Below are 22,975 nucleotides of genomic sequence, written 5' to 3' on the forward strand. Positions count from 1 at the left end.
TTATTTTATGTAAATAATTTCTGTGAGGCTCTGTTTTTATGACTGCAAAATCCCAGAAGGCTTCAACCGATAACGTAACTTGGGTTTTGGTAAATATTTAGACATCTTGTTCCTGAACATATTCAAATTTTTTGACTCAAGGTATCTATATGAAATGGGGAGGAACAAGAGTAAAAAATCAAAAAAAATCTACCTTTACTGGACTTTTGCTTGGATGCCAACTACCTTTCACCCAATATTCAAAGTATTTTAAATATCAGCAAATGACTTTCCCACATTACTGCACATTTCAAAATGATTGCTCTAGAGCCAAGATCCTAATGTTGACTTTTCTTCTTCTTCCTTACAGATCAGTTATTACTGAAAGTTTTTTTTAAAAGAAAAAAAATCCACTTTAGAGGAAAACCTGCATACAGGCTATGCAGGTATCTGCAGCCTACAACCAAAGAAGTGCTTCCAAATTATCCAGAAAAAACATGCTTTTTTTTTTTTTTTTTTTTTTTAAGTAAGGGGAGAGAGTTTTTTTTTCCTCTAAAAGATTGTTAGTAATGTTTAGTATGGCATAACGTGCAAGGTGTCTAACACTTCCAACAGAGGTTTTAGCTACTTTTCACTATCTTCACTGGCTGGAATGCAGGTAGCTACATTTCTCTATAAGCAGGACAACATCTAACTTGCTATGGGCAAATCACAGCCAAGACAGAACAAGGTCCTTTCTGAATCTGGAATTTTTCTGCCTATAATCTACAATTTTTAGACTTGTTATCCACTAAGTGAGTGTTGGTGAATTTTCTTGATTTGTTTTTAGATGCAATACTTTCAGCAGAAAATTTAATTATTGAACAGTATATAAAAGGTAAAATAACTACACTGTTGTAATCATGTTACTTCAAGTAACAAAGAGAGATCATTTCAGGAAATATCAATTTGTTCTCACAGTAGTAAATATTCTTTAAAAGAATGGTCATACTATCTATATAGCTCAATACTTACTGTCTGACAATGAATACTCAGAGCAGAGTTTAAGAACCAGCAAGTATATAGCAGTAATTCCCTAGACTACTTAATAGACCTTGACAAGATCTCCAGAAGTTTCCTCTGAAATATAAGATGTTGACAAAACAGAACATCTTTTTAACATTAATGAAATTTTTACATATATTTGCAAAAATATGTATTTGTACTACTCATTCTTACCACAGTTCAGGACAGGAAATTTAAAYAGACCCCAATAAATACTAAATATTTATCCACAATTGTACACACATGCATATACATGAGCATTTCTGTGGACACAGTTTTTTCCCTTCTAATACTTGCAAGTTCATCACTGAATAGAACATTCAGTCCGTTACAGGCTCAGTGCGGGACCAGCCAAGCAGCAAGAACCCTAAAGTCACCMCATTTGATTGCATGTGCAACCTTACCTTCACAGAAAAATTAAGAGTCTACTTAGCAACTAGATAGTGTAAACTAGCTGGGCAAGTTAAACAGTAATTAGATGATCTTCAGTAAAACATCTGATAAGCACTAAAGGGAAAGAAAAAGTGAGGCGAAACAAATTATAGGACAAAATATTTTTTTACCAAACATTTGTTACTATTACCTCGTAAACTCATAGATTGGTAGATACACTTTCCTTCCACTAAAGAAAAAATTAAGTTTAACTAACTGCTGATGATAAATACTTGGAAGATGCAGATAGGTATCTAAAAGATCAGAATGTTTTGTATTTTAGTCACTGCACATATTGTTCTATGTTAATAAACTTTAAGAAGCTCAGAAACTGACTTCTCAAAGCAGGAACTAGCCTCAGTGACAGAGAGCACTCAAGAAGGGAGTTTTGCAGTTAATATGAACAGAGGTCTGCAAAGCAGTAGTCAGATAACGGAAACAGGAACCAGCCATGAGTTACAAGGGTACAGTTGGTATCAGGCTTCATTTTGACCACATCTAGACATGACACAAAAGACTCCACTGCTGATCAAGCAAATAGGGTGCTGTGGAAGCATCTGGATTCTGATGTGTTTATCATTTTAATATTAAAATATTTATGTTGTAAGCACAGAATGAGTTATACACATGAAATATCAGCATACCACTACAGTTGGCAGCACATTTTCCCAAACAGTTCTAGCATAATTAAGAAAAATAAAGCTTCATGTTGTCATTTGGGTAACAGCAAGCAAGAACTCTGTTTTAAATGTAAGTGATGGTGTTTGACTAACTTTCAAACAATTCAGAACAACGTAAACCATATATTTGAGGTACAAGAATACAACCAGGAGTGCCTGTCCAGTTTCTGGATCTCCATACTACTTCAGAACACAGTTTCCTTCCAAAGGAGGTGAATTTGCTGCATTTTGATGCAGAATTTTCTCTTTTACACTTGCTCCTTTTCTTTCAAATTAACTACTGGGAACGTTAAAAAGAAGGAAAACAGAATACTAAACTGCAGCTTATGAAACATGACTATTAAATCTTTACAGACTGGAAACTCGCATCCATCCTGTAGATAACCATACCAAATTAACAGCYGTTTGTTGTTCTATAAATCATTTGTGTTACAGCAATATATCTGGTATAAATGTCTTTTAAATGACCTACAAAATGTGATTAAAGGAAGAGGTTTTTTTATTATGTGGTTACTTAGTTGCATGCTGCTGTGGTGTAACAGAACCATACCTCAATTAAGTTGCTTTTGAATAGGGAATTTTCTATTTCTTTAAGATTCATAAGCTTATAAGAAACAACAAAATCCACAGTCCTGATCTTGAATAGAATAAGAAATTTCTCTCGATTTTATTTCGCATTTCCAATGGCCTCAGAATACAGCCTGCTTAACTGAGTCAAAAAACAGAAGTATCTTAACACTGAATAATTGTCTTGAATGTTAATAAATCTTCTAATTCCAAGGTTAAAAAAGAAAAAAAAAGGAAGGAATAATTCATCATCATGCCCTTATAACCATAAAGGGAATGAATGCTTGAAAACAGTATCATCTCCTGACTTTTCCACAAAACCCTCCAATATACAAGCTTCTTCACAGAAGAATGATTTGTCTCATCACAGAGAAAGCCTCTACAGTCTCATTTCCCAATGGATATTAGTAACCTCTGTCCGTTAAAAAAAAAAAAAAAAAAAAAAAAGCACAAACATATTAAGGGTAGCACAAAACATTTTTTTGATTTGTTTTTAACTCTTGATATATCTACCTCAGTTGGTCCAGCATACATCATGGGGGAAGGGAATATAGCTACCACCGTTGTTTCTGGATTCAAGATTCCCTCCTCCAATACTGCAGCATGTTGCTTCATGCGCCACATGAGAGGAACATCGTCCTCCTTTGTCCAGCCTCCCAGTGGATGCAAGAGCAAAACCGGTCGCCGGTAGCCACGTTCTAAAAGCTGCTTATGAGTATCCTGCATTAAAAGAGCATGCCCATTGTGCACTGGGTTGCGTAACTGGAATGCAAAGACAGCATCTATGGAAAACAGACAGACAGACAAAAAGATACAACAAATTATTTTAGCAGGAGTCATACAACCACAGAAAAACTTCAAACAGTAAGATCTTTCATCTCCACCCTACTAAACAAGTAGATTAGCTGTAGTCACAGGTCATTAAAGGATTATGAATTATTATGCACTGTTATTTAATCGGCAAAACTAAAAAAAAAAAACCCACATACTAAAGAAACATATATCAGCTTTCTTCATTTTTGAAATTTCAGCACGACTACTCTAGTTTCTCCAATATCTATAATTTCTTCAGAGATTTCAAACTTGCTTGAGCATGTAAAGTTAAATTGTACAAGGAAACCAAATTCTGCCACTTATCTTAAAGGCTCAGCATATTACCAGGAGAACGGATGGACATATTTCCGATAAAAACAATTTATGGCAATTTAATGTACCTTAACAGGTCTCCTTCGCTTCCTACATTCCAGACCTTCGACTCAGTAAGCACAAAATAAGGCTAACTGCTATTCCAAAGTATTTCAAACCAGTCAAATAAGAATCCTGGCACAACCAGGATGTCTCTCTTCTTCTGCAATCTAAGATGAACTATGTATCTGCCTAACACAATTGCTTTACCAAAACAAAATCCCCAAAACAAGAACCCACCACCCTTAATTTCTTCTACAATATAAATCTATCAGCCAGCTCAGAATTTTTAATTTTTAACATCTTTCACTTTGCAACAGTTTCCTTGCATGGCTGTCATGAGCTTTGCTCCCCAGAAGCAACATAAAATAGGCTATTTAGAAGAGCATGAAAGATGACAGAAAACTATATCAAAAACATTCCAAAGAACTGAATGCACAATATTAATATCTCTTTCTCTCCCTCCACCTTTTTTTTTTTTTTTAAAGAATCATCATAAAAGTGACATGGAAAGAATTAGTAAATACAGTTGTGGGGTGGTTATTTTTTTTTAAGAAAGCAAAAAAGAATTATTTCAAGGTTTGTTTTCTTGCTGTTCTTGTACTCTCACTTCAATTCACCAATTGCTTTCCCTTTTTTATTTAACAGACCCTCTGAGAAGTAGAGGCCTAGGAAGAGGTGTTTGCAGTACTCAACCATACCTCTACAATTTTAGCCAAACCCAGAGACGATTTTCAAATCATATTCTACCACATTTACATTATCCCTGTTCCTTGAATATTCATTAGTGAAAATGACTTGTGTGCATGCAAAGATAAAAATCAGACCTCAGGGATTACCAGTCTGCTCTTGTGTGCTTAGGCAAGGCAGTGTCTAAGATTAAAAATGTTAATACCAGTAAAAGACAAAGACACATCAAGTACAGAGAGCATTCAAAATCCCTGTAACAGTGCTTGCCCCTGCAATCTTGAGGCAGCAGGCATTTGGATAAATCTTTGCAGAAAGACATAAAGCAAGAAAAACTTACTCACCAGCATCCATTTCCTTGAACTTCTGCCTAAGTTCAGCAGGAGTGAGACGGTATTGATCAAGCCCATCATTCCAATAAATACGATCAAGGACCTGTAGATCTCCACCTACGAGCCAGTTCCCTTGTTCCATAACCATCTAGAAAAAGAAAGTCCTTGTTAGTGTTGACTCTCTGCTTGTGCCACACTGCAGTGCTCTGAATACTTAGGACATCTCCTTACCAAAGGGTCAGTTCTGAGGCAATTTTATTTGAGAGTCTTAAGTCAAGCAGTAACGTTAAAAAAAAAAAATCACTAGAACAGAGTTCAAATATGTATGGTATGTACAAATTTAGTCTTGAGTAGGTGAAAGTCTTTCTTTCACAAATGAGTATTTCTATATAGAAATACAAGCAGTCACTACTCTCAATCAGCATCGTTATATGGCAAAAACATATAAGGGCTGGAAAGCCTGATTATATATATAAAGTATAATAAAGCTGCATGCTTTATAGTTGTTGGTGAAATCTAATGCAGTTCCAGTATCTCTCTGCAGTTTATTTACAAGAGTACAGTCAGTAACAAAGTATTAAAGAAATTTTGACCATTCAAAGTCAATTTATGAATTAAATTTGAATCTTTGAAATAGGATGACTTTTGGATTTGTTTCACTGTAGCACTTTAACACAGCAACATGTGTTCTACACTCACTTCCTGTAACATCTTAAAATATATCAAAAACCCAGCTCTCCCCCTCCAAAAAAAAAGGAAAGCCCAAACCTCCCCTCAAAAAAAAAAAAAAAAAATTAACAACTCCACCTATTTATGGCAAGCTACTTAACATGCTTCAGCAATGGCCATAGAAATCACTCAGAAATTGTTAATTTCCGAAAATGCATTTGCTTTTGGAGTTGGAAGCACAAATCCAAGCTTCACACCAATTAATTTCTGATCATTTTTCAGTCTTAAGGAACTTAAATATTACACCAAACATTACTGACATAACATTAAAAACGTTAGCTACTAAATCCACAAGTCGAGCTGTTAAAATTTTAAATTAGCACTTTTTCCTTTGAGATACAAGACCTGCTGAGGTTAGATGATGCTGCAGCCACCATCCGCACAAGGAAAACACCATATTTTAACATGTTACCAAAGGGGGGGGGGAAAGGTGTGAGAAAGGGAGGAGGAACATGAGAAAACTCTGTACTACTTTAATTCTCCAACACTGAAAGATTTCTGATGAATTTAAATGCACCAGATTCAAGTACAGTAATGATTCTATTACACACACCACTATAGATCAGAGAATATGACCTCATTTTCTACATTAGTTTCAGCCATGTCATTCTGTAATTGCTGTGTACTATAACAAGTCGCTCAAATTATCGCTGCGTTAGATTTTCTTGGAATTTCTTAAATTTGCATTATTGTAAGCTTTCAATAAAGGTATATTCATCAGCCCGGAACACATCAAGGGCTTTGAAAGTCTTCCATAATACACTTACTTGTCTCTAGCAAGAGATGCCCTATTCCAGATATTCTGAATACAACTTCAGTTAGTAAAATATTATTGCAATAAAAATATTCGTAAGTCAAGAAACACAGTTTTCACATGTGTAGGGCTATTAGTCATACAGGTACTTTCTGAACGCAAACGCAAAGGCTTCTCTTTATAGCTCACAATTTGAGGTTTGTTTGATTTTTTTAATCTGATTTTTGAGTCAGAGATGTAAAAAGGCATAGTAAAGACCAGAAACAGGAAGAGAAACACATTCTCTGTAGAGCCAYAATGCAACACTTGCATCAGTTTTCAAAATCAAACACTGCAGTATGATGAGTATGTTTTAATTAGAATATTCTTACATGACACACAAAAGGTCGAGATTAAAAAAAAGACAGACTGAACACAATGGAGAGGAAATAACTCCCCAAGAAGTTAAATTATGAACTCTCTAGAAAGCGGGCCTATTTCAAAGGCATCTAARCTAGACAATTCTCACATGCTCCACATGCAAGGAAAATGTTTTCTTGTCTTCATAATGCATATATCTGCTGATTAAGGAGCTTTGATGACCCACCTGGGTCCACAGAAGGATGTATTTCCTAAATACACTAGAGGGCAAAGATCTCTCCTCTGTTGCACAGATTCTACATTACACTCTGAATTCATTTCATGTGCACATACTTGACATTATAATTTCATACTAAGTGCAGACTATTCGACAGCTGCACGGAACAAAAAAATCGTCTTTGTTTCTGCTCAAATGAAAGCTTCTCAAAGAAGCTTTATGTCTAGGACTGGTGCCAGCTTTGACATTATCTCCACTTAAATTGAAGCTCTATAAACAGCATAAATACTAGGACTAGATCTTCAACTTTTAAAAGCACACCTTGATATAGGGATGTTCCTTGCATGTCGTTCCCCATTGCCTTGCACAACGTTCCTCCTTCCTGTGCTCATAGAATTCAGGGTTACGGAGGATGGCCACACGGTGTCCTTCATACACCAGGGCAATTGCCGTACATCCATCCAGCCTTTCCTTGTCTTCCTGGGTAGCTGTTAACACTATAGGCACTGACAGATTGATAACTCCTCCTGCAGAGTGAAAACAACCCTCATTCTTAGTATGACCATCAACGAGATCATGAAAATCTACCTTCTTAACGAGTTACAGCCAAGGCTTTATATCATGCAACAGGTAGTTAAAGCATTTATCTCAAAGTGTTAAAAGCAACTTTTAGAAAGAACTCTTGCATAAGTTCCACATGCTATAAGGCTATGCAACCACTGAGAAAAAAGAACAAAGGAACTACTAAAAACAGCAAACTTGGAGTTGCATGCAAATACTTAGACTATATTACATTTTTGTGTTTCCAAAACAATGAAAATCTTAAACAAGAAGCTATACTGCAAGCAGAAACACGCAACTGATCTTTTTAAACAGATCACCTAGAATACCACTAACTCGTTCTATCTCCTTCCTTCATAATCCAAAATGAAGGATGTGCTGCATATCTTCTTCTAAAAAATCAGTCTTGCATGTTCAAACTTGAACTCAAACCAACTAGATCAAAAATTGAGTTTGGCAACAGCCAGAGAAGGAAAAAGAAACATGGGTGTGTGTGTGTGTGTACATATATATATGTATACACATACACACACACACACACACACACACACACACACCTTTGAAGAAAAAAAGACTTTTGCTTTGGGAGCAAAGTAGATAAACACTCTGTGAAAATTTTCAACTGTGAAAGGATATCAGGTTGCTTTTAAAATTCCATGAGTGAGTAATAATAATTATATAATACCTTTGACATCTTTTTTCAGCAATTGTASAACTGGGAAACCAAGGCAAGGCAGTTAAGTAAGTTCTTTAGGCTACACTGAGCACTGTCAGCTTGAGACCATTTAAGAAAAGTTTAAATAACTACACGCTTGCACTGATCTCTATGATGCAGAAATCAATGTGGATATTTCTTTCAAGGTCCAAAGGCAGGCAGGCATTGAGGGTATTTAACAATTTCCCTCTCTTTAGAATCAAAACCCTGGAAAACAACTGCTGCTCTTAGACTGCAGCACTAATACACTATGCAGGGAGGGACACTATATTGATTTAACCCTGTTGCTACTGGCTCAAGTAGCAAAGCAGGTTTAAGTCAACCCATGCTCCTAAAAATGTCACCAAAGTGTTCTTGTACATAAATTTCACAGTAGATACCTGCAGAGAGGAGATCTGGCAACATTTAAAGATATACAACTGCTCTGTTCAAGGTTAGACCTGAAAATTATAAGAGAGATTACCTATTCTCATTTTTCCTAACTGGTATTTTATTTGTTGTATTTAAGAGGTAATGAAAACAGATGCAAGAGAAGTTTACAAACTTGAAATACTGCCTTATCTCAAACACTCACCTTTACAAGGCCTTAAAAGTCTTTAAGAAATTCTGGTTTACAGAAGACTAAGGTTTACAGAAGACTAAGGTTGATATAAGGAGCTGCAAGCTATTTTAATGGTCAAAAACATAGCACGTCATCTGAGGAATAAATTTCATCTTGACAAGTAAATGAAAGGCAGGTGTAATGAAAACAATATTAGCATTCCCCCAAAGACGCTGCAAACTTGGATATACTGGGGGGGAGGGGAAGATTGCATTTTGTTGGACAGGACAGCTTTTGCAAGATTTATGAAAAAAGGAACTGAAAAAAGTAAGAGGGATGAAAGATGACTGGATCGTAGAGGTTGAACACAAGTGACCTTTTCCAACATTTGGGCTCCAAAATAATATCTTACAAGATAAAGTCAGTAATCCAATTGCACATGAAAGCTGTCCATACTCAATCTGCCTCTTCAAATTCTGGTTTTATTCTTGCAATAGCTCCAGTATTCAAGTCAGTTTGTTGTCCTTACTTCCACCACTGTTACAGAACAAATCTTTTGGCATTCCTCATACAGAGCTAAATAGCAATTAAATTGCTGTTCTGAATAATAGAATCAACTTCTTCAAAACAAGAATAGAATGTCTATTCTAAGTTTCAGCTTTTTTAAAAAGTGAATGAGAGCATTCTAAAATAAATTATGATTTGTAAAACCAAAAAAAGATTGATTTTTCAAATTGTGACATGATGGTAGGAATTAAAAAACAAAATATCAAGTTTAATCTGAATTTTAACTCAGTTCTCTTACCTCAGATTTGTATACAAATCTGATAAAGTGTTACCATGTTACCAGAGTTCAACACTAAAAAGCAGAGCATCAATGACATTTCATAATATACAATTACATTGATTAGTTTTACAAATGGAAATACCTTACCATCAAGGAGACAGTCAAAGTGAAGGCACTGCAGGTATTCTCTCTCCCTCATAAAGCCATTCAGCGGTGTTGCCCAGCCCTCTGCTAGCACTTGCACCCATTGCATGTCCACCTTGTAAAGAAATGGTGAAAATACTTAAAGCAGACAAAAGTAACCCCACGGTAAGTATTAGGTATTAATCATAATAGATACGTATCCATAAGATGTGGGACACACTAGGTGTAGGACTTCTTACAATTTTTAATCATAACAAGTTAGTTCAAACTCTCTTCAAGTAACAAAAAGGAACACCTTGTTCCTCGCTGCTTATATAGTTTTGGCAGGCGCCAAAAAAGTACATTCTGTTTCTAAAGGTGKGATACTGTTCAACTTAGTAGAATTGGAGAGTTCTACTTGCATGTTTTTTAATACAGTGAGCTAACCAAGTGAAAAAGAAAACACATAATTATGACAAGACTATCAGAATTATGGGGGTGAATAAYAAGAGATCTAATCTTACAAAGATTAGAAAGGGGATTTTTTTTACTGCAGAAAGTACTATAGGATAACTCTGGGAGTTTTCCTGGGAATATTTATTTTAGTTTAAGAAGTATTCGTTTACAGGGAATTTCCTCCCTTGGAGTTTAAACTGTCACACTGTGACTTTGTGTGTGGCTTTTATTATTTCTACATGTGCATTACCGAGACTTGGTCAGAAGTCTTTGGCAAGGACAGAGTTTTCTTGTGCAAGGATCTTTTGCAAAGAGAATGACTAATTTTATTACTTAAATTACACTGAAACAATTACAATGCACATTTTCTTCCCTAGCTTAAAACATGTATTTGCTTGACAATAAGCAAGCGATGGGTATAGGAGATGACCGAGCACGCAGTACCTTATTTATTTCCAAGGTTAACAGAGACTCAGCATCGGTTTTGGCCAACTTAAGCTTATTTTCTGGCACATAAAGCTCTTTTACTTCATAAGAGGCATCCACTGGTACAATATCCTGTAAAAAAAAGGAGGAATCAGAATATAACACTTGCTTGGAATGCTTCTTAGCTGCTGAACACATAGTCAATAAGTAAAATTTTATGTTGTACTGTTCTGTGGCAAGAGATTATGCATTAGGTAACTTCTATTCAATTAAAATACAGCACTTTCCTAAGTTTCTGATATACTGCTAGCTAAACTGCTTGTCTGAGTAACTAATTAGAGTGAGATATCCTGAAAAAAAGCTTTCTCCAAGCTTTAAGTACAACATACACTTAAAATATTTAGCCTGTAAATATTAACAGTTGAACTAAGTGCAGTTTTTATGAGTCATTAATGTATACTTTATTGATAGCAGAAAAAGATACTGTATTCCAGAAAAAGATACTGTATTCTTTCACATTTGCATTTAGAGACTGAGCATTTGATGCTAAGTAACTGACTACACAAAATACGTCAGCAATGATAAAAGGGAGGGTAAAGGTCTCCTCAACAGAACTTTTTCAACACAGAAGTATGAACTGAATACATTTCCTACAGCTAATGACGTAACACCAACATCCAATCTGTGGAACAACACTTCAGCGAAACATATTTAAATGCAGGAAGTAATTTGTACATGCAATGTAAAATATGTAAGGTAAATAAGCAATGAACTGAATCTAGTTTTATAACCAGAATATCAACTGCATATTTGAAAAAAATTCAGATTTCCTACTTTGGTTTTAAACAAGACAGTCTTACTCCAACATACAAAATGAACAACTTCATTGAACAAAAAGACTGCTAAAAGAGAAAGCCATCACAATAAACCTTTAAAGAGTCTCCTCCAAAGGCTAGTCAAATATTCCACTGATATTCAGTATCAAACAAAAACAAAACAAAAAAAAAACAGCTGACAGTTCTTAAAAAGCGTAAGTGTTTTAAAAAGATTTTTTGAATCCTTCTGAAAAGTAATGCTTTTCTTTTTTGGGGAAAAAAAGCTTATTCTTACAGTAAGGTATACACAGACCCATAATAAAAATACAGAAGTTATCTTTATTTTTCCAGTAAATGAAGCACCGAGAGAGCTATGCCTAAACCACAGCAAACAAAAAGTTTGTCCAAGCATTTTAAAAGCACTGTATCAGTCATAAGGCACTACCTTCACGGAAAGTAAAACAAAGAAAGCAGGATAATGTAAATAAATAGGTGATAAAACAACTGCAGGAGTAAAAAGGAGCTGGTGAGCCTAGCTGTTAGGTAAGTCATATCTCCAAAGACAAATAAAAAAGAATAACTGAAACCAGAACTTAGAAATTGTGTTTCATAAGGAAAGCTCAATCTATTATTTATCAGAGCTCATTTGGAAAATTGATTTTATTTGATAGTAAGCAAGGCAAAACTCATTTTCTATTCTCTCTCTCTTTCTCTTCCCCCCCCCCTTCCCCGAGCAGCAGAATTATGGCCAGGGGAGCTCTAGGAGATTCCTGCCACAGCAGTAAAGTCCAGACATCAAATCAAGTATTACCTGCTGTAAAGAACAGCAGACCTACGAGCAAAGTGTAACGATTAAGTACGCATCATGCTACTTCAGTGAAGATTCTGCTCCAGAGCCCAGTTTATTTCTATGCCATAATGTCCTAGTTTTAAAACTCATCAAAAGCTTGAAATGAATTAAGCTGTTACAAAGATCCTGTCAAATACTAGCCTGTTTCTAGTATCCCATTTATGGGCAAAGCAATAGAGAAAACTGCAGCTCCAAAATGCAGTATCTGTCAATAATTTGTCTACTGCATTATTTTGATGTGGATAGGCTGAAGACAGTTCTAGCAACATCAAAGAAAAGCAGACCAGAAATACAGAACAGAAAACCCAGCTGTGCTAGAAAAGCAGCTGAAGTCTCTACATTGTTATCTAAAAGATCAGGTTAGAAACCCACAACAGCCATGACCACACAAACATTTGTAATTCACCCCAGTATAGATAGTAACCTAAGACATTTTGACAGGATTTTGATCTAGAATCACAAAACTTTTTTGGAGGGGAAGAGGGCAGGAGGGGAGAGTGCAAAGAGGTTGCTAAGGGTTTGGTTTAAAGAGACAGCACAGAAAGTCATTTCAGAGCACTAAGTCATGCAAGCTCATTTAATTCTCTAAGCATTTAGACAATTTATAGAACTAGTAAATCTAGGGTCCGTAGCAGGCATAGAAATAGTATTTTGAAAAACAATTCAGATTAAAAAAGCCTGCAGGAAGAATCTGTAGGTATGAATTTGTATCAATCCATATTATGAATTCCATAGGTATGAAACCATATGAATCTTAAGAAAATGCTATGCTAGCAGGCCACCTACTGACCACTTTAAAGTGGTGACTTTACTCAAAGGTTCATTCCAACAAAGATTAAGTTAAACAGTGCTCCTCAATACTTAATATTTCTCAGTGCAGTCATATAAATAACTGCAAAACAATAAAAAATAAGCTAGAAGCTTTATGAGAACACGTGAACTTCAGTGGTGCATTCTTTGTTGATGCTAATGTACTTAAAGTCAGTAAAGAAAGGGCAGGTAAATTCCCAGTAGATAAGCATTCACAAGTACCATACAATTTACATTAGTGCACGATGTTACCAATTTGTATTAAGTAAGGTGCAAAGCCACTGATTCACTTATATATGGAAAGAAAAAACCAAAAGTACTTACTTGAGTACAATCACCACTGAACTTATCTACAGCTTGCAGGGAAGTTTGTCAGTATTTTAAGTATGGGGAAAAACTGCAATATGAAGAGCAAGTCACAATTTTGCCATATGGGGTAAGGTTTTCCATCTTGAGGCCTCTCTCTTCATATTGGTTCATTTTAAATTCACTTAAGCCATTGGCACAATTGGAGCATCTCTATGAGGAATTTCTGACCACAGCTATTCACTGCTGGTTTTCTGCTGTAAATATCCTTTAGATATTTGCTTCAGTCAAAATAAGCCACGTTCAGCTTAAATACTACATCTTACTCAAGCCAATTCATTTTGACTGAAATCATCTAGGAAATATCTATATAATCAGCAGATCTAAATGGATGATTGCTTCCTTTCTGGAGTCCATGCAAACAACAGACTGGCTGTGGTTCAAAAGTTTACCTGTGTTTTTTCCCAGAATACAGAAGATAAAAAAACAAGAGAACAAACCAGAAACAATATAGCAGCAGCACCACCACCACAGTAGCTAATAATTATACAGTTCAATGTAACTGAAGTTTGTTCTTTAACAATAACTCCAAAATTATAYCTGCTTTTTATATATATATATAWAAATCAGTTTGAGGTAYTGAATTTGATTTATATTACATTCAGTAGTATATTTTCAAAAGAAAACAACTTGTAATCCAAACACACATCTCAGAATTAGGAAATCCACAAATTTAAAAACACAGAAGGCTTGCTTACTTTTGTAAGCGTGAGAAGAAATTCATGTTTTATTGATGTGGGAATTACTAAAGTTTCACGTTGAGTTTTTTTGATAGCACTTAAAGCTTGCACTGGTCTCTGCTCACTCTGGCTTAYGTATTTACTCTGTGTTTAAATCTTCAGTGTAGAAGTATAAAATTACCAGTATAGTCTTACATATTCTTTACATAGAACACGTTCTTCCCAATTCTCTCACAAAAAAAAMCACTATTAGCCTTATCACAAAACCACAGAGACCTCTGGACATCATCTAGTCCAACTTCTTACTCAAAGCAGGTCCCTTTACAATAGGCTGCTCAGAAATTTGCTTTGATTTCCTCAAAGAATATTTCACTAGTTAAAAACTGAATGGATTTCATTACTATACAGTATGAATTTTGTGCTGATCAGCTGCATTTATTGACAGCAGAAACAAGAAAGAAACAATGAAATCCCTACAGTCAAACATCTACATCAGGCTTGTGTGACTCCATTGGAAGATATCAGCAGATTGAGAGCCAAATTTATCAAGCTCAAAAGCCACATATGCCATTTTGACTGAAAAAAATGAGTAAGCAAATACTAATGTATTACTTCAAGCAGTTTAAAAAGAGGAAGTTTATGACTCTCCACAAGACTTAGCAGCTTTAGGAGATACTCACATTCTAGGTCCCTAAGAACTTCCATATTTTACATGCTGTATTTACATGCAGAAAAGCTAAATCAGCTGTCCTTCAAAACCAAGTTACACAAGAATTTTCCAGATTCAACAGCTGTTTRCTACTCCTGTTAGTGTGATTACCCTTCCTTGCTCCATAAAGGATCAAAAGATGCATCTTYGGAAAAGATCTGATAAATGCGTTTAAGAGTTCCTTGCATGTATTATAAAAAAATTCTAACTCTCAGTACAAAATAATTGTATTACCTATGATAGAACAATGTTTTAAAACTTCACTGATAAACAAAACTTCACTGATAAAGTCACTCCATTACTACTTTCTTTCAGTTAGGGAAAAAAAAAAAAAAAAAAAAAGACAGTTACATTAACTAGCTGAATTCACTTACCAGACAACAGAACTTACCTTTATAGAAGCTATAAACCATTAATTCAACCCAGTCGTGTCAGGAAGATCAGCTTCCTGAATAGGCCATTACACAATTGCAGAAGCACTTCTACTAGTGCAAGAAAAGCCGTATAAAGAAAGGAGAATAGACAGAACCACAGCAATCGCTGTTTAGGTCAGTTCAAACTCCTGTGGAACTGCATCTGTGGTCTGTTCACATTTCCAATATATTTTGCTAACACATGTATGCTATAAGGACAAATAAATGAAAGATTTTGAGGTGCTTAAAAATGCTGGCAAGCAATTTAAAAGTCAGCACTCACCATCAGTTCTGTAACAACTATGACACCATTCCAGTTATGACAATGAATATAAATTAATTCTCCTCTTGTCCAAAACTTACATCAGTAATGTTGTTCAATGTTTTTGCAATGTTTAGGTTTAAAAAGGAAACACACAATAGGATGAGTTTAAAAGATGGAATATAAAGAGGTACAAGTTTTAACCAGAACACTCTGCATTTCCCAGCCGGTACATTCAGGTGTGAGCTACTAATACTTCAGGGGAAAAAAATGTAAGATAGAGTTGCATTCCTGCTCACCCTCTCTTGAAGAAGTTCTACAACTTGCTGTATGCAATCATTCACATCACAAGAATCAGTTTTCAGCACAAGCTCGGGGGCTTCAGGTTTTTCATACTCCGAGTCAATCCCAGTAAAGCCTACAAAACAGAACACAAAGTCTTACGTCACTTCCTCAAAAAACAGACTGCATCTTAGTATTGTTCATAYACAATTTCCTGGATATAATCCAACACAACAGGCCAGAGAAAAAAAGAGTTTTAACCTATGGAAATCAATAGCTTTATCAAGCCATTTGCCAGCCCTGTCACATCACTGCATCCAGCTTCATCATTCTACAGTACRTACATCAGCTATTGTATTAGCCTGGCAAGTATACTCATCCTAATGTAACAAGTTAAGCTAAAGAAGTATTCTGTAAATCTATCACATACTGACTTCTATAAGCCCATATAAGCTAGAGTGACAGCTGCTCATCCTATTTAGCTAGTAATCTCCTCTAGCTAGCTATGCATAAACACAAAGGAAAAATTAAACCCACAGTCACATTCCAAGGAACCAATGGCAAAGCACACACGCACTACAGGATCAGATCTGCATTAAACACATCAGCTAGGCTGCAGCAAATGAACTTTTGTATCCTTCACAATTGCAAATGCAGAAAGCAAAGTATGAACTTCGCACCTGAGACTTAAATATTCTCTAAATTAGTAGCTTAATTCCCCAGMTGATAAAAGATCAAATTGCTGCAATACTGAATGTTATAAAGAAAGGCCAGTATCTGCCGCAAAACTGTATGCTTTAAGCATATGTAATGACTGGAGGAGAGTGACAGTAGGGGAACAGAAAGCATCATATTACCTGTCCTATAGGAAAGAAAGATAACAGTTGTTGGCACTCCTTGTGAAGAGGCATGGTCATTTAAGTTTCTTCTTTTACAGATTAATTAGGTTGCAAGACACAGCAACTGCTATATCCCCTTGTAACTTACCTAGGCATGTTATCTCTCACTACCACCTCTTAAGTTACGCATTACAGGGCTGGAAAATTAACAAGAACAGTTAAGGAAGCTCCGTAGCATCAATAATGATTCTGTAAGGCACWACATCCTTGTAATCTTGTCATCTCAAGCTGTCCTTCTATGATTCCAAACAAACCTCACCTCAGCTATATTTATTCCTAGTTCTTCACACTATGTATTTGATAGCCCTGGAAACGTCCAACAACCAATTATGTGGAATATCTTAGATTTCTTGAGTTTTAGATCAGCCTTGATTAACAGCAACGTCATTGTTATAACACTTGCAAACTCCATTCAAAAAAATGAAACATTCCTGAAACTTCATTTCCTTTCAAAACTGCATTGCTTTTTAATACAGGTAAAGATTAGTGTCATCAACCTCTGCAAACTACATACAATTAATAGCAAAGAAGTGCTTAAAACAATAGTAGTATTGAGTGATCATACATTTTAGGTTTTTTTTTGGGGGGGGTAAGCTTTATATAAATCATTGTTTGAGGTTGGGGATGGATAAATTGTATTTGTGGACACTAATACAGAACCTTAATCTCAAAATAAAAGTCAGACATCTTTAAAGGTATTCTTTAGTGTCTTTACAAGAAAGTTGTGACTGAACTTTATCTCTTGGAAGGACAGAGTTAGTAACTCTTATCATTGCAATCCTTTATAGACCTTAGTTTAAAAAAGAATCTGATTCTATCAATGGACACATAAAACTAAATAGATTAATCTTCATTCATAAGAGCCTGCAACTGAACAAGCTTGAGCAGATGTCATGGCATCTACATGAGGATAGATGCTTTTGCCTCTTTTGCTGTCCTGTGCAGTTAAATAAGCCAGTTGCCCCTGGCTAAAAGCCACAGATTTCCTATTCAGTCCTGTTCCTAGTCCTTGCTGTTTCTCAAGGTGATACACCACAGACTTCAATGCATCCATTTATGAGAAGTTTAACTACAACACCTGCTTATATAGGAAGGATGTGACCACACTGAGGTTCACCTTTAATTTCTCCAGCCCTGGCTTTCTTGTAGAGTCCTTTAACGTCTCTCTGCTCACAGACGTGCAATGGAGCATCCACGAATACTTCAAAAAAGGGCAAACTTGCACCTTCATGAATTCGTCTGGCATTATTACGATCCTGAAGGAATACAGAAAAAAAATATTGGAAGACTGCCCTCACAGCAATGGGGGAGGAGGGGGCAGACCAGGGGRGAAGATGCATTCCTGCATGATTTTATTTTCTTCCCAATTTTAGAGTCTTTCTTGGGCTATCTTTTGCTTTTGTTCCTAATCTGTAATTCTGCCTAACAGACTGATGGGCAGTTCAAGTTTCAGTAGTGGAKACTCTAAGTTTAGCTTCTCTGAAGTTTGAGGAATTATCTCTACATAGTGTAAATGTCCCAAATAAAATACAAATAAGTATTTCACCCCAGTTAAGTTCTGTGAACGATTCCTGGAATTCTAAGTTCTAGGTGATGTTTTGTCTTTTGCATTTTCCCATGCTTTAGCTAGATATTTCTCACATTTGCAACGCACATACACTACCACGCACTGCAGTAGTGCAAGAACAGAATACAGTAGGTCATCTACCTGAGTATAGGGAGAGATGAAACTAGTGATGCACACCAAACCAGCATCTGCAAACAGTTTAGCAACTTCGGCAATCCGACGGACATTTTCTTCTCTATCTTCTGGTGTGAAACCCAGATTCTTATTAAGACCCTGGCGAATATTGTCACCATCCAACGTGTAGCACGGAATGCCATGGCATACTAAATACTCCTCCAGTGCCATGCTAACTGTAGTCTTTCCAGCACCAGATAGACCTAAAATATTTTAAAAGAATAATACACAGAATAAGCATAGAAACAAGTTAGGGCAAATTGTAGTACACTTACCACTGTTGGTACAAAAGATAAAGCAACAAGCATCAGCAGCAATGCATGATTCTGCTTTTCTGGAGATACCTAGCTGAGATACAAGTAAGTGCCTTTTACCCAGGCATGCATATCCCAGGATGAGTCCTACACAACAAGAGACTAAACCAACGCTTATCTCTAAAAAGCCCAAGAACAAACAAAATCTAAAAACACCCCACGTATCTTAAGGATTTCAGTATGGTTTGGTCCACACCTAGAACTCTGAAAAAAATCAGTAGTTGTGAATAAYGATCTATCATGTAAAAAAAATTATCTATTCTTCCTCAGACAGCTTGAGTTTCTCATGTGAATACTTACCTGTCTACATTGAAGAGGGCAACATATATATGTGAAATTGCATGGCAGTACTTAGGCCAGTATCAGCTTGCTAAAAGAGGAGGTCCTGCTCTCTTGGCCTCTCTCTCCCTGCTCACAACATCCTACCTCCTCTGTTCTACTACCTTTGGTGCTCATTAGTCTATTGAATTCACTAATCACTGTTTTTTGGATTGTGTTTAGTTTGCTGATGATTTAGCAAGTTGAATCATCTCAAGGTTGGGCGGGCAACCACTACAGTTTGCACAAGGTGGGAAGAGATTAACAAGGCTGGGAACAGAACTTTTTTTTTTTTTTGGTAGCAATTAAGTGTACCTGCATCTCAGAATTTTAATAATTTCATAATTTACTTTTCATTGATTCTGCCTTTGGTTTGCACTTTTATCATTGTGTCTAGTCTGCCATTCACTCAAATGCATATTCTGTCTATGCAACACCTGGGCTCCACACATTTCATTATGTAATGAAATACAAAAGGCAAGATTGTATAATAGTAAACTTTAAAAAGAACATTTTAGCTGAAAAATCTTTTAGAATAATTTATCCCCTCAAAATTGCATATTATCTTACACATAAGAGTCATGCTTTTCCATATTTTGATACATTTCTCAGTTTTACCTATTAGGATTCAGTGACTCAAAAGCATACATCATTCACTAGAATTTAGCTCTCAAGTAAGACTTAGTTTAAAAATGAAGAGTGRTAACTTTCTAATATACTGATATCCCACGATTTCTGATCCAGGGGAGAATCTTCACGGAAATAAACCACCATTTCAGTTTTCACTGTAAAAATTCACCAAGGTTGTTGAAGAATCGTGTCTGCACAGTTCTACAATGGCCAGTATCCATTATTTTAACCCCAGTGGCTCCTCTCAATTCCTAACACTAGCACTTCAGACATCTCTAATAATCTAACTTCCCGAACATACTCTTAATACCCTAGCCTTCCTACTTTTCTGTKCTTTTCTCGCACCCTTATTTCTCCTTAAAAATGACAATTGTGGATTAAGGCTACATTTCTTTAAAAAGAAGAATGATTAGAAGATGTTATCGTGTAGACAGCTGAGAATACATTTTTATTGTCACTTTTTTTAAAAGGATAGTAATGAATTGGCAGGAGAAACAGAAGTAGCCTCCTGAGTCATTTGAGAATTAGAACACAGGCTAGAGCTATGTGACAGATACAGGGAGAGAAAGGGCTTCATTCTGTTACCAAAGAAATGTATGACAACAGGCTTCTGTTCAAATCTGGGCTCCCAATAATGTTTTATCAACTGCTGTTGTAATTATTATTCTTTTACCACACCTTCATTAACACAAATTTTAGTGTAGTGAATTTCTAATACTCTGCAAATATCTTTCGTATCTCAATAAAAGAAAGCACTAAACGGTTTGCAAACTATTTAAACATAGCTCTTATTTATCACTTTATTTTCATTTAAGACTCTAAAGGGAGTCTGTTACAGCTCCAAATCATTTTGAAAGAGTGAACAAAATCCACTGTTATGAAACAATTCTCTCAATTTATTTACTCTTCCCCCTACCTCTTTTCACAACCAAAAGAATTCAGTGGAAAAAACACTGTGCTGATTTTTAAAAAAAAAAAATCCCAAATGCACTGCCTCAGCTTGCAATTGCTATCCAAACACATAGGCTTATGTTGAAATAATATTTCAACTCAAGGAGACAAGAGCTGAAGAGAAGGGACCCTTACCATTTCACCATTCCAAATGTCAGACAGGACTACATGCTAGACAGTGCCAAGTAAACTTAATGTTCCCATACAATTGAACAAAACAGATTCCAAAGTCACTATCTGTCCCAGAGCAATTTCTCACTAGTCTGCCTAAAGATAACAATGAGAAAAGCATTGAGGTCTAGGATACTYTGAAAATTCAACTTTGTATGAAGTTCCCTTAAAAAGGGGAGAAATTGGGGGGGGGGGGGGAGAGGGAACGCAGCTGCAGGGAGGGGAAAGGTATTCAAAATATAGAAAACGTATTTCCTTTCTGTACTTCTCCAGAGCTCCTCAGCTAACCAGAAGAGCTATAGCTCAGCAGTTTTTCAAGCAAGAAACTAAAACAAGACACAAGGAACCTCAAATCCATGGCTGTACCTGTTAACCAGACTGTGCATCCACGAAAACCACTTCTTGTTCCTACCACCTGGCCCCTCTTATTTCTGCTGACATGATGAGCTTGGTAGGTGACATTGGTTGCCCTCTGCATTCCCTGTAAGAGAAACTGTTGATTAGGTTTTTGACTTCTGGAAGGGTCAGCTGCCAAAGCCCACTAAAACCTATTCACAAAGAGACACTTGGAGACAGACCAATTAAAGAACAGACAATATTAATCCATTTGCTGCAGCGTAAGTCAACAGGCACAAAGAGTTAGAAAAACCCACTCAATATACATCACACATGTTGTGCTGTTTCTCTGAAACTTGGAGTTACCAGTTTAGTCAACCACTGCTTTAAGAAAATCAATCCATTGAGATGAACTGCTAAAACTCGTATTTAAGTCATTTAAATCTAATAAATGGATAATAGATTCTTGTCTCAGAGCAAAGGCTTCTAAGAGGGCTACACATTGGCTCCTTTTAAGCCATAAAAATAGRCCTTTTCATTGCAAGCTATGCATGTGTGGTCCAAGTTTCAGCTCAGCAGTCACACCTTTAACTACTTTGCCTTTACCCATGGTATCTTCAATCAACAAAATATAGACAATTACCAYATGTCCTGAGTGTTTAAAGGAAGTAATATTTCTAAGTGACTTTTTTAAAAAACACTTACTAAGCTGGGATTTTGTAAGATTATTTTATTAAAAACAAATTATGTTGAGGACATTTTTTAAAGTATTTGTTGAGCATAATAAACTGCCGTATAGACGTTTTAAGTAACACAACATGGCTATCATTGAAATTTCACCATCTAAGGCCAGGAATCCACAGGAAGATCATTCTCAGCTTCCCGTAAGTGCTATGGGAATTTGGACATATAAGCTTTTTTCATTTAAGATAAAGATCTTAGATAATCAGACAACAGAGTATAAGCAATGAAACATACAAAAAAAAGTTTTTTAAAGAGGGGGTAGAGATTAGCTGCATGCATGACATTGCTTTCATTCTACCTGCTTACTATACTGTAATATATTTGTGTTACCTGCTCTTCCATCATTGTATCAGTGCAGCTGGAAAGGAGAGCATTTTTTGCACAGTAAAACTTAGATATTTATGACATTCAGTCAGAAAAAAAAAGAAAGGAAGGCACTATCCATAGAGTACTAACAGAGAGCTACTGTTTTTTAAGAGGAGATATTACAAAACAGGGTTAACAAAAGAATAGTATCTACTTATGATCTTATGATTTCGGTAAATGCTGGAGAAAACAATACATCTTCCTTCTACAAATTAGAACCCCAAAATTTAGTTTATCCATTATTTAATTGGGATATATGAATTTGAGTGATTGCATGTCTAAACTAATATAGACAGCTGGGCTTGTAGCTGATGCAGTCAGAAACTCAAGCTAGAAACAGATGTTCAAATTTTTAACTATGGACTCTCTGTGACCCAATGGTGAAGGACCAGTATCTAAAATGACAGGAAGACTGACTATCAACCCACAAGCAACCACCATCTGCACACAGGTTATAACCACATAAAACAAAGTTATTTGAAGATAACACAACCAGCAAGAACAACCTGTCTCCTAGAACAAAACTATTTTGCAGATAAAGTCAGTACAATAGAGCCAACTAAAACCAAAAGTTAAAAAAACATTTCTCCRTATAAAAGAAGCAATTATGTACTACGTAAGATCAGAGATCTCAGTGAATAAATGCGCACTGTGGGATTAAAAACAAGGAAAATACTAGAAATGCACTGCAAAAGGAAAACATTGAAAAATAACACAGAATTTGCTTACCTACCACAATGACA

The 22,975-nt window shown here is 35.9% G+C and overlaps 1 protein-coding gene across 1 annotated transcript in view; it reads right to left on the minus strand.

Moving 5' to 3' along the window:
- Positions 1-22,975, minus strand: part of PAPSS1 (3'-phosphoadenosine 5'-phosphosulfate synthase 1) — a 46,974-nt gene that overhangs the window by 19,239 nt on the left and 4,760 nt on the right. The window contains exons 2-10 of the mRNA XM_085325672.1: positions 21,153-21,267; positions 18,370-18,605; positions 17,779-17,917; positions 15,780-15,898; positions 10,594-10,707; positions 9,718-9,829; positions 7,288-7,493; positions 4,919-5,054; positions 3,216-3,484 (exon numbers count right to left, since the gene is read on the minus strand). Of these exons, the coding sequence (XP_085181798.1) occupies positions 3,216-3,484; positions 4,919-5,054; positions 7,288-7,493; positions 9,718-9,829; positions 10,594-10,707; positions 15,780-15,898; positions 17,779-17,917; positions 18,370-18,605; positions 21,153-21,267 (1,446 nt within the window). The remainder of the gene's footprint in view (positions 1-3,215; positions 3,485-4,918; positions 5,055-7,287; positions 7,494-9,717; positions 9,830-10,593; positions 10,708-15,779; positions 15,899-17,778; positions 17,918-18,369; positions 18,606-21,152; positions 21,268-22,975) is intronic.

This window comes from Rhea americana, unplaced genomic scaffold (genome assembly GCF_003343005.1).
Source record: "Rhea americana isolate MKP2758 unplaced genomic scaffold, rheAme1 scaffold_99, whole genome shotgun sequence".
NCBI lineage: Eukaryota > Metazoa > Chordata > Aves > Rheiformes > Rheidae > Rhea > Rhea americana.